The 15,446-nt window shown below is 40.5% G+C and overlaps 2 protein-coding genes and 1 long non-coding RNA gene across 6 annotated transcripts in view; 2 read left to right on the top strand and 1 right to left on the bottom strand.

Annotated features, from left to right (window-relative positions):
- LOC111254058 (uncharacterized) overlaps positions 1 to 5,330 on the top strand; it is a 26,626-nt gene extending 21,296 nt beyond the window's left edge. The window contains exons 2-4 of the mRNA XM_086975449.1: positions 2,002 to 2,092; positions 2,407 to 3,449; positions 4,030 to 5,330. Coding sequence (XP_086831575.1) covers positions 2,090 to 2,092; positions 2,407 to 3,449; positions 4,030 to 5,047 — 2,064 coding nt within the window. The 5' untranslated portion in view covers positions 2,002 to 2,089 and the 3' untranslated portion in view covers positions 5,048 to 5,330. The remainder of the gene's footprint in view (positions 1 to 2,001; positions 2,093 to 2,406; positions 3,450 to 4,029) is intronic.
- LOC147754419 (uncharacterized) lies at positions 3,805 to 15,324 on the bottom strand. The gene is made up of 2 exons (XR_015317537.1): positions 12,983 to 15,324; positions 3,805 to 4,946 (listed from the first exon to the last, which is right to left on the bottom strand). It is a non-coding gene; the product is annotated as an uncharacterized LOC147754419 (long non-coding RNA).
- On the top strand, positions 9,198 to 15,446 carry LOC111254059 (uncharacterized). Of its 4 annotated transcripts, none has more exons than XM_022814530.2 (5): positions 9,198 to 9,339; positions 10,192 to 10,687; positions 11,211 to 11,380; positions 11,782 to 11,863; positions 15,318 to 15,446. In XM_022814530.2, exons 2-5 carry the CDS (start codon positions 10,394 to 10,396, stop codon positions 15,444 to 15,446), a joined length of 675 nt encoding a protein of 224 aa, XP_022670265.2. In that variant the 5' UTR covers positions 9,198 to 9,339; positions 10,192 to 10,393. The 4 variants fall into 4 exon arrangements, with proteins under 4 accessions (XP_022670265.2, XP_086831595.1, XP_086831596.1 ...); XM_086975469.1 differs by lacking the exon at positions 9,198 to 9,339 and adding an exon at positions 9,848 to 10,075; XM_086975470.1 differs by lacking the exons at positions 9,198 to 9,339; positions 15,318 to 15,446 and adding exons at positions 9,851 to 10,075; positions 12,586 to 15,022.

Genomic DNA, 15,446 nt, shown 5'->3' with positions numbered 1-15,446 from the left:
ATTAAATGTCCAGATTAGCTTCACTTAGAGGTTTGTTCAATAGCAATGAAGCCCGTGTATAGCGTGAATGTAGAATAGAAGAAAACATGCTACAGATGGCACCTATTGTACGATAAGACCCCATCAAGAGTAACGCGGATCATACAAAAGGGAAAGACTTGCCGGGCTTTTGTTAGCAGGGGGCCAAAATAGCAACATTTAGCTAGTTGATAATCAAACGAATGTAAAAAGCCGTATGAAGCCAATCTAGCTTTATCTGTGCCATGGGCAAGAGCAGCACAGTAAGTTAACTAGAGATATATTGTGATGTGAATGATATTGAATTATAACTTATTTAAATCAGGAGAAAATGCAAAGAAAACATCAAGAAAAACAGAGATAGGAAAATGCACAGCTATACTGAGCGCCCAACATGAAACAAATATCATGACGGCACACCGCCTAGAAGTTATTTGTGTCATTAACTGATAGTGGTATGAAGAGAAATTCATTTTAACCGCTAGAACTGCAGGCCCCAGATAGCCAAAGACATTTAAAGCATTGAATTATATGAATACGAAAACAGATGCCACGGTGATCCTTTAACCAATCAACTTGGACGTAACCAATCAACTTGGAACAAGAGACATAACGTAACAAAGGTCAGGCTATAGAGAAATAACTAACTATTAAAGTATATATACTGGCTACTCGCACAATGGTTACCCTCAGATGAACTGGGGCTCAGCAAACACTAAGTCAGCTTCTCCTGTTCCATAACACTCACCGTTCAGTGCTAATTCCTTATTATATTAGAGTTACTCACATTTTGCATATGTTCTTCCAGGCAGTACGCTAAAACCAGCATATCCATATTGACGAACAGGCTGGTACTTTTTTGTTAGACGCACGAAGCAGATTATTGTATAGTCATAAACATATTTTCAATTGCATTAAGTTCCTGCGTGTGACCGTCTCGGTTGCATAACATTCGACGGCGTAGAGTGGACGAGACATTTAGTGGTATTCTATGAATAAGGTATCTACAAAAGATATATGATTCAACTCTGAGTGTTATCTACAATTGTCAAAGTAAATTTATTTTATAGATAAAAATAATTTAATATGACGCTTTGTATGTCAAACGACAAAAGAATGAACTTGGTTCAGTCTGATCTAATTACAATTGTGGAGCAAGGGTTCCTTCATACGACCAAGCTGAAGTCCCAAATTGATTCTAAATCGTATGGTCTGTTCACCGCCCACCTTTGAACTGAAACGTTTATGCCACGTGTCATATATATATATATATAGAGTAGAACCCATTTTTTTTTAAATTTCATAGGCCTCTCTTTTTAATGGTCAGTAGTCTTCAACCTAGGTGAGGCCTGCCCATCGCTACCATATCTTTGACCCCCTTTATGGATGGGCGACGTGGTCTGTGTAGGCGGCGCGTTTTTTCAAGTGTATTGCCATAGTAACCATGAGCCCGCGGCCACAGCCCGTTCAAATTCCAGCGTTGGCAAATTATTAATATGGCATTTAGTTACTATACCGTTTCACAAGTATGTTGAACAAATTTCAGATAAAGTTAGCAGAACCTATCTTAATCTTTCTAAACCTCCTAAACCTTAAACCTTGGTGCAATATCTTAGAGGTGATTCCAAAAACTTGTTTACACTGTAGAAATAGCTAACTATGCTAAAAAAATTTAAAAAAAGCCTATTTATGGTTTGAGCTCTTATCGAGTCGACATCTTACATGAGCATAGTGCGTACGTATACTCCTGTATTGCCCTCTTCGTGTGGAACAGGATGCAATTGTCTACCTCCTATGAGAAGCATATCAAAGCTAAATATTTCAGTACGCCATATTTTAGTCGTCCGTCAATCCCGCTGCTACCATTACTCTTGTCCGTGCAAGCAATACATACAGATGTATATCCGTTGTTAAATTGACGTGGTCTCTGTACTGACAATGGCACAGTTTGCTTACAACGGCTACTGGTTTAATCGCAATCAGACCTCCTCACTCAGACCGATCTGGCCTCAGACTGCGACACCGCCAATAACTGAGCTCCGGCAACCGGCTTAGAGACGCCCCAGATCAGATGGCAAGTATAAGCACGCAAACAAATACACAGATTACCAGTAGATGACGACGATGCTCTGCATCGGGAACAGTCTTTCCGAATTGACTATTGCGGTCATGACCTTTCTGTCACTCCCTGTGCTTTTTCTTTTTCTTCTTTCACTTTTTCTCTCTGTCATCCTGACTGCCTCGATGATTTGGTGATGACACCCTATCTGCGGTAAGCGTCGCGTCTCGCTCCATCTCGATCAGTGGTGGGTGGTCCATTGCGGAATATGTAGAATGGAGTATCTTGAGTGACCTTGCCGCATTGATTGTCAGTCGTTTCGTTTGCAGGTGATAATCTCGCGCAAACATATAACAGATATAGGGATACTTCGGGATCTACGAATACGGTTCATAGCATTGGAATTGAAAGCAGCTATCGACATTGTGCTTCGAGACGCAGAAATTTCAGAGAATCGACCAGTTTCATTGTGGATTCAAACGGGGCCGCAAACTCCGTATGTTTCGAGCGTCATGCGACAACGGTCGGCGGATAGCCTTGCGGTTCTAGCTTCCATATTGTTTGTAGCACTCTTAACATCTTCAGGAAGGTCTCAGGAGGATGGCGACAACAAGGTGGTGGTCAATTTCGAAGAAGACAAATGCAGTTTTCTAGAAACAAATGATGACTTGTTCTTGTGCGAATCTAACAAAACATGCATTAGCAAGGCGCTCGTATGCGACGGACATCAAGATTGTGCGGACAATTTAGACGAGTCGCTCTGTTTTTGCTCTAACGACGCCGAGTGCGTCAAAAAAAAAGGCAAAGGGTACAAGTGTGAGAAGAATCTAGAACTGGCGATGTCCAATTGCAATCCATGTCCCAAGGGAAAGCAATTTGTCAAAGATCAATGTGAAGACATCGACGAGTGCGCAAACAGCAACGACGTCTGCGCAAATCAGGGTTCCTGTCTCAACTTTGACGGCGGCTATACGTGCGTGCAATGCCCGAAGGGTTACGTGGCGCATATGCTTGATCGTCGGTATTTCGACGCGGTCAACAGAACATCTGGATCACGAGACGGTCCAGAACGACGTCAAGTACTCCGGCGACTTTTTTTATGTACTGATCTAAATGAGTGCGAGATCGATAACCCGTGCCATGCGTCGTATTGCGTCAATACCGTTGGCTTCTTCCAGTGCGCGTGTCCATCTAACCATGCTCCTCATACAATGCCAAATGATTCCCCAGATGCGAAACTGGGATTGGAAAATGGCGAGTTCGCAGATAATGTGTGTCGCGCCATAGGAGGCGAACCGCTGATTGCCATAGCGGAAAATCAGTCGATTGCAATTTACGATATGCGAAGCCGCGTGCTTATCAGAACTGTAAAGTAAGTTTTTGATAAATGTTCCCAACAGGGCTATTAGTGGCGTTTTCTCATCCATTATGAGCTAGCTCGTTATGCATTGTTTTAGTTATCGAGATAAGAGAAGAACAAGGTTAGGTTGATTAGAAAAGCTATGGATCGTGTGCCCATAGAAGTTTACGAATCACATTTACTTGGCACTATTCGTATAATTTCGTATCTGCTGTACTATTTCCAAATATATAGTGCCTTTGCAACCCGTAGGTATTTTTGAATGTCTAAAATTTACTTGATTGATGATCGATAACACCTCGAAAGGCCCAAGGAGACTTGATCTAATTGAAATAGTTAAGTGATACAAGAAAGACACAGTACTCTGATACGAAAGCTGTAACTATCGTTTGTAACAAAGCATACAATAACTGCGTATCAGTACTTCGAACTAAATTTATTTGTAACCCAATAGTACTACCATAAGTATTTAATATAACACTCTTTGGTACCCAAAAGAAAATTCGTTCCACCTATCTGTCACTGCTCACATGACTATATATATATATATTTATTTAATCCTGGCCCATTATTTTGTTTATCTACCTTTCAGAGTCGATCAGGCTATCGTTGACATTGTCGCATATAAGGACATCGTCTTTTTCGCTCATCGCCACCAAGTCTGGGAGTACCGAGTGGCAACGGATGTCCGATCACTCATTGTCGACCTCGACGAGCACGATAAACAGCTAAACCAGGCATTATCAACGTCGATACGTCGGTTAGCCGTCGACTGGGAGAACAAGAGGATTTATATACTGACCGGCGACACAATCACACTTGTGAACTTCTTCGGACGTGGAGCTACGATCATGCCGCATCGGGGAAGCGTTACAAGCATCGCCGTCGACCCTGTCGAGCGCTATCTGTTCTACAGCGAGCAGGGCAACGTACGTCGAGTGCATCTTGACGGCACCTCTACACCGGAGCTAATCTTTCGCGCATTAGCAACTGTGTTATATGAGAATGTGCAGGGTGGAGAAGCCATGGCCCTTGACCCGAATATTCGCATCATCTACTATATTCACGAGCGGGTATTATACAGCTTCGACTACGAGGGCCAGCAGAGTGCTGTGCTCAAAACTGAGGCACCGTTCGCCCGTCTCGAACCATTCGAGGACCGCTTATTCGCAAGTTTCCGGGTCGATGCTAGCGGACTAGTCAGTTTGCATCGAAGTGGGTATACGTTTAGCCAAGAACCAAAGCAGGCGGCTCGTCCAGACAACATCATCACCTTTCAGCCCACAAGACCAAGAGCGATGTCAGTCTTACATGTCGCGAAATTTCCGGAAAGCCATAAACCCACATTACCTTGTTTTGCCCCTGAAGTGTGCCGAAGTGGCTGGTGTTTCCCACTACCGGATCCCAACGCGGCAGGACACCGTTGCGTCTGCTCTCCCGGCGACGTAGATCGCGATTGCATTCGAATTCGTCTCCACAGCTTCAAGCCCAAGAACGCGTTGATGTCGTCTGCTGAAATTAGTGCGGCAACAGGCTCGACAATTACGTATCGATACTCTGTCATCTCCTCAGGCTTAATTGTATTTATTAATCTAAAAATGATTCTTTGAGGAAATGTGACAACAGCCGTTGGCTGGTTTGTACGAATAAATCAGTTAACACCATTTATCATGGAGGATGCTAAAACGCAAAAAAAAGCGGCCTGGAAGAAATAAATCGCCCGCCACTGTGCAAACCAAAAATCGACCAAGAGTAACTTGTATATATATTGTAGTTGTAAATATAATTATCACTCACTCGTATAAATTTGTGAAACCGCGTTATCGTTCTTAACTTCTTCGTTTTTTTTATTATCAAATCGAATTTACAATAAAGCGAAATTAAAGTAGCGAATATTCTTCATTGTTTTGCAGGGGAAGAGTAAATAAGGAGGTAAACTTCCTTTTTATTTAAAAGGAAAACAGAACTCTGTTCATTTGCCAGAGTTGGAGTAGCCAAGCTCATAACAGTAACCAAACGTCTACAGCCAACGAATAAAGCTTTTTCGAAATGGAAATTTGATAAAATTAGCTACTGCGAAAAGTAGTTAGACTATTACACTATTGGAAGTACATCGTCGAGCATCCTGCATCCATAGACGAAATTAATCGTCCCTAATTAAAATTTTCCCGTTTACACAATAGGATCTCTTAGCACCATTTTTCAGTCTTTCGCTTTATGATAGAAAAAGTCTTGCGTGTTCATTGCTTCAAGACATACTAAACCTGGATGCACAATGAAAATGGGAACAAGTGCAAAACTTCTAAAAATCTTTCATACGTGCGGAAATTTCTAATTTTCTTTCTCCAGGCCTTACCTTATTTCCTAATGCGTTACGTTAGGGAAAAACAAAAGTATTCTAAGGCAGTATATTCGTAATATGCATTACACATGTAATATCATAAGTGAATCTCACAATCTTTAAATGAAGTTTACCGAGTAGTGCTACCAGGGTACGTAGTACCAAAATTCGTCGCAACGTTTTTCATTTGAACCAAATTTGATTGTGCCCCCCTGACATCTCGATCAATTTACACAATCTACTAACTTCTTGTTCCTTCATTACCGGGCAGTGAGGATCGTAGGCATATGTTGTTTTGAGGTTTGCAGGGGACGCTGTTAGGGACGTTTAGAGGTCATTTCCTTAGGTGCGTGGGTCTTGCCACTCGAGTTAATAGGACTACCACCAAAAAGTTACCGACTAAAAGCGCTTTTAATAGTAGAATTCTGTACAATTACGTAGCATTATCTTGGGATGAGGTTAGAAGTTGTTGCCGAGTGTTAGAACACATCTGAATAATAGATTTTATAATATTTAGGTTACGTGGGCAAATAAGTGGCCAAATCTAGACCTTAGATTTTCTAATAACAGTCCTAATAATAGTTTAGAAGTTTTACCTACTTTTTGCTCAAAGATCGCTTTTTGGCTTTTTAGTTAACTGAGTTGTGTGTCATTTGTATATTCTGGTCAAAAATATAAGTAATTAAATCGAGTTCCAAAACAGTTACTGAAAGCTCTGTACGCTATCAACTTTTGAAATAAAAACTGGAATTACTCAAGCAACAGAATGCACTAATTCAATTAAATTTTCTTATAAATTGAATTTTTAAAGAGTGCTTTGCCTGAATTTGCCTGAGTGTTTTGCTTGAGGAAATCCTTACTTACAATTCAGTGTTAAAGACTTTAGCTTCGTTTACACTACATTGGAGCTTCGTTATTAGTTAGGAGCGACTCGTTGAGGAGTTTCACACGGTGTGAGCGTCACAGGAAAGATACAGCAAACAAAAAAGTAAGCTTTTCGCGAACTTAATAAATAGACGTGATACCGCACCGTACAATTTTCGATACTATGGTATCTGTGGAGGCGACGAATGTATCTTCCGATACAATCCCGAGCGCTGAACATCATAAGCGTACAAAGCGCAAATTCATCACGGAAAGAAAATGCTTCTATTATATGCCTCGAAACCTTCGTGAAGCGGCTGCTTTAAGACGTTATAAGGATCTACAAATTGAACTGATAACTTTAGTTAAAGGAAATTACCATTCAATGGCCAAGAAAGCACAATCAAAATAAAAGAGACCGCTAATTTATTTGCACCTTAATAGAGTCGCATTTAGTAGGTTGTTCGGCGCGCCCATAAACATTTACATATCTTTAAACTAAAGAAGCAATCTGGATGCTTTAGCGTATTTGCTTTCTCGTTATCTAGTGTGTATTCGATGAAATTAACGTTTAAACAATGTAACCCCACCAGTGGACTTCCCTAGTACATAGAACTGAAATTACATGAACCGTAACTGAAGTTGTGGCTTCGAAAATAGTATCGTACATGGTCTTAGGCAGTCGTTCAGCAACTGCACGATCGGTGGCCACGCCGTTTGTTTGTAAATCCCCTCAGAAAATTTAGAAATAAAGAATAAATATACAGGTTTGTATTACAAACCAATATGATTTGTGATACAAACATTAGATATGTCTAGATATATTAGCTTAATTTCAACCATTTACTGCGAAAAATCCAATATTTCATAATATCAATATCAATTGAAGATTAGGAATGCATAGTAGTTTCAGTATTTTAGAGCCGAGGGGTTCAGCAGATGTTTTATCATGCATGGAGTAAGGTTTGACTAGGTATAGCTTAAAGGATGTATACAAGCAGATTCAGGCTGTGTTCGTTAATACATGAATGCACTAGATGACTCTTCTGTTTATAGTCAATTCATAAATCGTATGTAAAATCATTTATACCTGTTTTCATAGTTTTCACAATAAAACCATAAGGGATATATCCTTATAGAAATTTCTTCATGCACAGTTACAGCTTTAAGACTATTTTTGTAGGCTGCATCACACAAAACGCCGATTTTTGCTGACACTTCAAGGCCTACGTTTTCTTCTGGACTTATTTGCTGGGTCTGGGCCATTGACGAATGAAGCCCCTTTCTTTATTCATCAACGCATCATTATATCTATAAAAATACCTTGCATCAAATGTATACTATGCATTTAGCTAGGTCAGATGTACTTGACGATTTGACTAATTATCAACTGATTCTAAAGAAACAATATTTAGATATTAATCATTTCTTCAGTCTTCTTTACTGCAAAATCGATGTTACGATCTAGACCATAGGGTAACGGTTGTGTTCGTTCGAAAACCGCGAAACTACTCTATGTAAGTGCGGCAATTTGCCGCGTATTTCCAAAGCTAACGCAAGTTCGAAGCATGCACATACGATCCGAACGTCTTAATACTCTTTTCTAAGACCTGAGATCTCACATACATGGTACCGTCCGCAGTTGATAATACCGTGTGCGCCCCCGACGCTCCACGAGCTGATCGGATAAAATGCTGGGGACCACGGCTTCACCATTCATCCTGTGTAAAGCATCACCTCCGAGAAATACTTTGATCATAAAATAATCAGTATCTAATTGTAAGCTTGAATTCTCAGGCGCCGAATAGGTTATGAAAAGCTATAATAAAAGAAAACAGAACAGTCGTGCGATATCTTTATATTAAATGAACTACAAACGAAAGTTGTTTAACTGAAATTTAACTCTACATTTCCGTCAATTGTGTTAAAAATAGGCATATTGATGATGTCAACGTTTATCGTTCTCGCTGAAAGCAATCAAATCGATATATGGTCAAGGTAAAATTTTGAAGGCAAGAGCAGACGATAAGAAAAGACGGGGTACACATACGTCCATGACACCTAATAATTTATAACTCATTGATTTTGCGCATGAAATCATGTTTATTATCTTAAGGGGCAAGATCACGAGCATACAGAGGACGTTTGCTTCTAAGCAATACTGTTAAGGCATATTTAGTTCTACTTGATCAATTTCCCTATCATTCCTTGCCCTAAGATGCGCGCTTTTGGAATTACACAGCATACGTTACACGAATCACAACGAAAATTTCTACACAGACTTACCCATTAAATACACGTAGCTATAAAAGCATATGCTATCTTTGTGTGAAAAAATAGATAGAAGAGCTGGTGCGTAATTCGAACGCCTTTGTCCATTTTTATCGTGGGTCCATATGGGATTTATGGCGCTTACATAAGCTAACCAAAGTTTTTGCGTGCGTTTATCTCATCACATATATTCTATTTATGGCTGAATTTGCACTATATACCAATATGTAGCCTTTGTATAAGCAGCACGAATTGGTCGGTAACGAATTCTTGTATCAAAATATTTTTATGTTATCAGACAAACGTTATGGCTGAGGCTAACGAAAATCGTCCTCAAATGAAATGCCCATCTATACTATACCGATAACGAAATTTACGTTTTTATTGGACTTCAGGACTATTCACGAAGTTTACAGTTAGTTAGAGGTACGTAATAAGATAACTCAGTATATTTATTATACCGATTATGTTACTTACATTGATTTGCATTACAATCTAATGTGGCCATGAACGCCGATGCTTGTTCGATCGTCTTACGTGTGTCGACATAAACATTTTATGATAGAAAAGTTATTTGGGATTTAATAAACTCGTTGAGTGGCAATTGTCAATAAAATAAGAACCAACAGCTGTTTCTACGTAGGAAGGCAATATATATGTACCTTTAACTGGGTCGTCGTGACATGGCACTAATGATTTCTAGCGTCTATCAGCGCATATATAAATCGCACACCTATACAAATCATCCGCTAGGTATTTTGTCCGGACCTTTCTAACACTGCTAAATATATGCCTACCCATTGTATTCATGTAAACTCTTACGGGTAAGCGATGTTGTTCTTTGTACAGAAAAAATTGAATCAAACGCACGTCACATGCATGGAGGGATGATGCCTGCTACGTACCGGTGATCTATTAGTGGTTGACCTAAAAAAGGAGCGCATTGATACTTATGAGAATAGACGCCCACTTGATCAGACTTGCAGCTGTTTTTTCCTGCTGATTTTAAGCAACAAGATTCATACTACCGTTTGATCGTGACCTGGCGTAAGCTTGGCCACGATGTGTTGTGATGGGTAATACATTGCTGATCGACAACATTTAACGCTACTTGTCGACCTGTACAAAGCAGGATTTTTTATTTAGCCACGTGTACAATTACGTAAGTACTCGACTTAAGTAGAAGTAGTAAAAAATCTGCAACTAGTAGAGAAAATGATGTGTCAATTGATTGACCTGAGAAGTATATGCGTTTCAACGAGATGCATATTTTTTCAGTATCCAGCTGTAACTACTGCAGTTAAGTCGAACTTCTATAGCTGACGAAAACTGAACGTCTTTACGTCCGGGATCTCGAAGTTCCGAGATCTAGTCCGTACTCTTTTGAATTCCGCACCTGCTGCCACGCCGTGAAGCAAAAAGTCTCCAGACAAGGGCAGCCAGTTGTTCAGTGCGGGTCTTTTTGCAGTGGAGCTTGGCAATGCCGGAAGCTAAACAACCAGATCAACCAAGCAACAAAGGTCAAAGATCGGTACAAAAGCACCTGAAAATATCAGAGGCGTTGCTTAAGCCAGATGGGGAGGTGAATGAACGCGCGCCCACGGTGGCATCGCCCACTAAGGGAAATGCAGCAACAGAGGCACCAAAACCAGATTTGGAACCAAAGGCGTCAGTCAGTGTGTCGGCTCAGAAGGCAGCCGGAGCGTTGGATATCACTGATAAAAAAGGTGAAGCGAAAAAGTCCAAACCTCCAGAAGCTTCATCATCGAGTTCGGTAAGCACAAAATATGTTGGCCTTTCTATTTAGTAAGATCCTGTTTTTGATTGTTTTTCTGCAATTCAATCGAATACCTCATTTTATTTATTCCCGAATAAATAAAATTCTCGAACATCATTAGCTATTACAGCTGGTTATCGGAACTGATGTGTTAGGACAAACCGATATGCCGCTAGAGATAACCGTTGATGACTCTGGCTTGTCCCTTTGAGGAGTTTCGATTCCACGGGTAGCAAAGTGAAAGTTGTGTGGGCAATTCTAGGTACAATAAAATTTGTTCGATGATTTATCGGCAATGAAGATATTCCGCCAGTAAATTTTGTTCTTTTTCAAAGAGCACGTTTTTCTCACGGTCTGTCAAAGTTGCCGAAGGAAATTATTTAGTTTGTTTGCTTGGCTCTATGAATCTGTCGGACAACCCTATGAGTGTTCATTAGAGAAATGTTGTTTATGATTGTTAAGGGTTTTTTTAATGAAGGCTTTACAGACGCTCGTAATTTATTATGACTATGTGATTTAGGACACTTCGGCCAGCTTGCAGTCGAGTGATGGCTCTGAGCGAAAAAAAGTCATGACAGTTGAGCGGCTTACTGAGATCGGTGACGAGGTCATTAAACTTTTGGCCAGAGAAAATAGCGTAATAAAGCAACGAATTCAGACTCTGAACCGTCTTACTACCCTTGTACTCAGGTAAACATGTAACTGATATGATAATTTACGTTGAAGCGTGAGCATAACAACAAAGATACGAACCGCTTGCTAGCCGACGTGCGTTACATGGTAGGTCCTTCTACCTATTCTATTATTTTGATCCTTTTTACGGCAGCTGCGCTTCTGCATTGCCACCTACAGCTTTTCTACGGCTCTGCTTTTCGAACGCAGTCGACAAGTACGCTAGAACATTTTGGGCTGTTAATGATAGTAATCATTGTTTTGCAGCACCGCACATCACCTTTCTGGCAAGTAGTTCACAAAAAACATCCTATTGCTGGTATGGTATCTACCTAAAGTCATGTAATATCCTCCACCAGGCTAAGGGACACGTGGACGAAACAGTTCATTTAATAAAAAACGGTGTTTTGTTATTACAGTTTCACCGAAAACGCACGCAAGCAAACCTCAATCGAGTCGCTACTCCCAGATCTGGAGGAGCTTATTAGAGCTTTTGCCGAAGTAAGCCCCAACGATTTCCGACAGAAAAGGCGTAGATCAAAATCCGCCGAAGCACCCCGCTAATTCAATGTGTAATGCGCAGGGCTATAATGGCTTCCATAAAAACAGAAGCCCTGCAACGTGACGTGCCTGCTACCCCGCAAGCTTATGATAGCAAGTGATTGCATACGAATTAAATTGAATATACCTGTAGTGAGCGACCTAGTGTCTCGGTTGTACTTTTCAAATAAAGTCTAACTCCACGTTTGACTGAATGTCGAAAGAAAGAAGGAAAGAAAAAAGAAACAAAAATAACCAACAGAATGTTGGCTTTATTTCTCAATCGAAATTAGGTTTAGATGAATGCGCAAGCAACGAATGTGCGCATATTCGTTGCTTGTTACGCTAATGGTGACACAGACCGTTACTCGACGCAAAGAATTAATTAAAAAGAATTAAAAGTAAAGAATTCTATTGTCACCCTTCAATAGTGCTCACGGTATTCTTGTTCCTTCATCGAGTTCTTCATTTCGTAGCGCAATTCGCAGCGCTAATGAAGCAGTATTCTATCTACGCGGCGAGCGAGAAACATAACATCTGATCCATTTAAATATAAATCTTGTGAAGGGACAAGATGCATAAAGTTTCTGGATGCGCAATGTGTATTTCAACATTTCAGTATTATAGAAACTATGCGACTTTAGAATAAAATAACAAAACTGTGCAACGTAATCTTATTCCAGGAACGAACAGTTCGGGGACGAGGCAATACCTGCTATTTAACTAACACGCTTTTCTGATCCAGACAGTAGATACGGACTAATCAGCTGGATGTTTTGAGACGATAAACCAACACACGAGCTATGTTATTGTTATATTCAGCAATATTTTGTACTAGTTTTTCTTGCCATAGCAATTTCTTCCCGGTGGCAATGCAATGTCGATTGAATCGTATTAAGGTCGATTGCGCTGCTAACTTTGCAAATCCGATTTGCAAAAACCGCAAAACAATCGCCTTTATTATATAGTTAGTACTAACTACGAATCCGGTTCAATCAGAGGTGGGCGCGCGACTCCCAACGCTATCGACTAGCGCTGATTATTTAACTATTATATATATATTTACACATATATACATACATAGATATGGTAGGGTCGACAGTCGACATCAGCGCCATACGCTTTCCAAGCTTCAACCTATGTCATCGCCATTCGAAAGCCGCGTGTCTCCAGCGCGTTACGTTGCACCATGTTATATTTTGAATTTTCAATGCGGCGTAAATGTATATTCGTATAATGGTGGACGCATTCAATCGATGTCTGGCTTCGCATTGTTATTCAATTGCGTGCGCTGCCTGTTGACAAACAGGGTTCAACCCTATCCAACTCCGCCGCATGGAAGACGTGCGCTCATACAGAAGCATTGGGCCTTACGAAACATTAATAGAAGAAAGAGTGTAGTAAACCAGGCCTCGCAAACCCATGCGGCAATGCTTGAGATAAGCGCCAACTAAAAGACGACGTGATAATGGAACTAGAAACCATACTGTGGGCAACTTTCGAGCGGCATAATTATCGTTATCGTTTTGTTCCTCTTCTTTTAACGCGGAATTTCGCAGCGTCCTGTCCACCAACAGCAGTAGCGGGCTACTCAACGGCGAAGCATATGCCATGAGCGACGTGGAAGAAACAGCGACGATCTTGATATCGCCGATGCGCGTGCCATGACGGCGGCGTCTACCGATACGGTAGTAAAGAAACGAGATGCGACATAAACTTGAGAAAAAAATAAGTTGGCAGTTGACGCGACGACTTGGCTCACTTCATCTACATGTGGCACTGCTGCGACAAGCCAGCCCAGATCGCATCACTTGAATGACGACGTGAATATTTATACTGGGCGGCGTCAGCTCCTCTGGGAGGAGTTGATGAGCTTTTCTGCCTATGATTGGAGCTAGTGACAACTATTCGAACGATTTTACTCGCTGAGTGCCAATGAACGTGTGTTGGGTCGCGGAGCAGGCCAAGAAATTGCGCAGTTGTTCTCTTCGAGAAATGTTCAGCTGACAGCTATAATGACTACGAAACTCAATTGCGAAATCAATCATAGTACTACGACGGTGTTATGAGGCCACGCGACTCAAAGGAACACCGCGGTGCTTTGTCATTCAGTTCGACTCTTTGGCTGATCTATGATGAAGAATGTCAGCTTGCGTAATGCCATACCGCCTTTAAGTATATAGGTAATTCCGAGAAAACAACTCACCTTAGCTAAAGCGATACTTGGATGTAATTGTATCCGATATTTTCAAAATTACGCTCCTAATTGACAAACAGGACCAGTCCAAGCTGACGCTGAACTTGATAAAAGCACAGCTTAATGTACCTCTAGATGAACATGTTGTCTTGCACTAAGCAAACAAAGCTCATGGTTTCGACATAACAAGAGGAAACAGCTCCATAAATAGTTGCACTTCGTCTACATCAAACCCTTGTCTAACGTTTTGCACGCGGTTAGCCGAAATCTCACCAAGTATTCTTTAGAACTCACTGCAATCGAAGGTTTTTACCAACTTTTCAAAACTATATACGTCGTACAGAAGCTGTTTGAATTTGCATATCTGCCGGTTCTGCTAAAATCGCTGATGGTTGACGGGCACTTTGTCAAGAAGAACAGATCTTTACCTTCAGCCCATTGTTCAATGGCTTTAACAGTTATAGAAGGTCGAATACGGTTATTGAAAAAAAAATATCTGCTTACCGCGGCCAGTAACCAAAACGGATACCTACACTATTCGAAATAGAAAACATGGCGGTAAATTGCCCCTGAGAATGATGGCCACTACTAAGGGGCTTGTACACCCTCTAGATATTTAGATATAAGTGATGCCAACAAAAAGAAATCAGAAACTATGAATAGTATTACAATGTTATCCTTACGGGCCACTTAAGGATAACATCGGTAAGCTTTTCATATTGATATTCGAAATTATTTCTGTTGCTGTTACCGCCTATAATGATATATTGGCTACGACAGTTTCATTTCTTTAGAGTTCCTGCCAACGAATTTTCTGAAATAATTGAGAAGATGCAGGAATTATCCTTACTAATCAGATTCTGTCTGTTAGGAACTGGTTTACCGGCAAATATAATAGAATAAAGTTAATTATATTTACACAACGCGAAAAATTAATTTTCCGATGTGTAAAGCAGAAGTATAGTTAGCTGTTCCAAAAAAAAATACTCATTTCTTAGCTGCGGGTCCGTATATTTCTAACCGTAGCTTACGCAATCCTGATTTTACTTCCACTCCATACATATTAGAATTTATTTAACAACAGCTGCTCAACAACTGATTTTTGAAAACATCGATGTTCACGTATTATTGTATAAAATGTAGAAATTTCTCATCTAACGAAGGACACAACAGCTAACTGGAAAAAATTGTTCTTCCTTGATTTCCCATGTGCTGCAGGCTCGTTGTTTTCTCTACCTTCAAGCAAAAATTATTGGAAGATTTCAAGTACGGATTTTTGAAAGGTGTTCACGCGCAGAATGTCTCCGAACACTGAGTCATAAATGGGTCGGGCAGTGCGCTAAGTGA

This window comes from Varroa destructor, unplaced genomic scaffold, assembly GCF_002443255.2.
Source record: "Varroa destructor unplaced genomic scaffold, Vdes_3.0 BEIS01000007.1, whole genome shotgun sequence".
NCBI lineage: Eukaryota > Metazoa > Arthropoda > Arachnida > Mesostigmata > Varroidae > Varroa > Varroa destructor.
This window is presented reverse-complemented; position numbering and strand designations above follow the sequence as displayed.

Excerpts from the sequence above, each read along its gene's own strand:
- LOC111254059 (XM_022814530.2), top strand. The coding sequence starts at position 10,394 with ATGCCGGAAGCTAAACAACCAGATCAACCAAGCAACAAAGGTCAAAGA. Across the intron at positions 10,688-11,210 it reads AAGCTTCATCATCGAGTTCG|GACACTTCGGCCAGCTTGCA; the intron begins GTAAGCACAAAA and ends TATGTGATTTAG. Across the intron at positions 11,864-15,317 it reads TTATTAGAGCTTTTGCCGAA|GCTCGTTGTTTTCTCTACCT; the intron begins GTAAGCCCCAAC and ends CATGTGCTGCAG.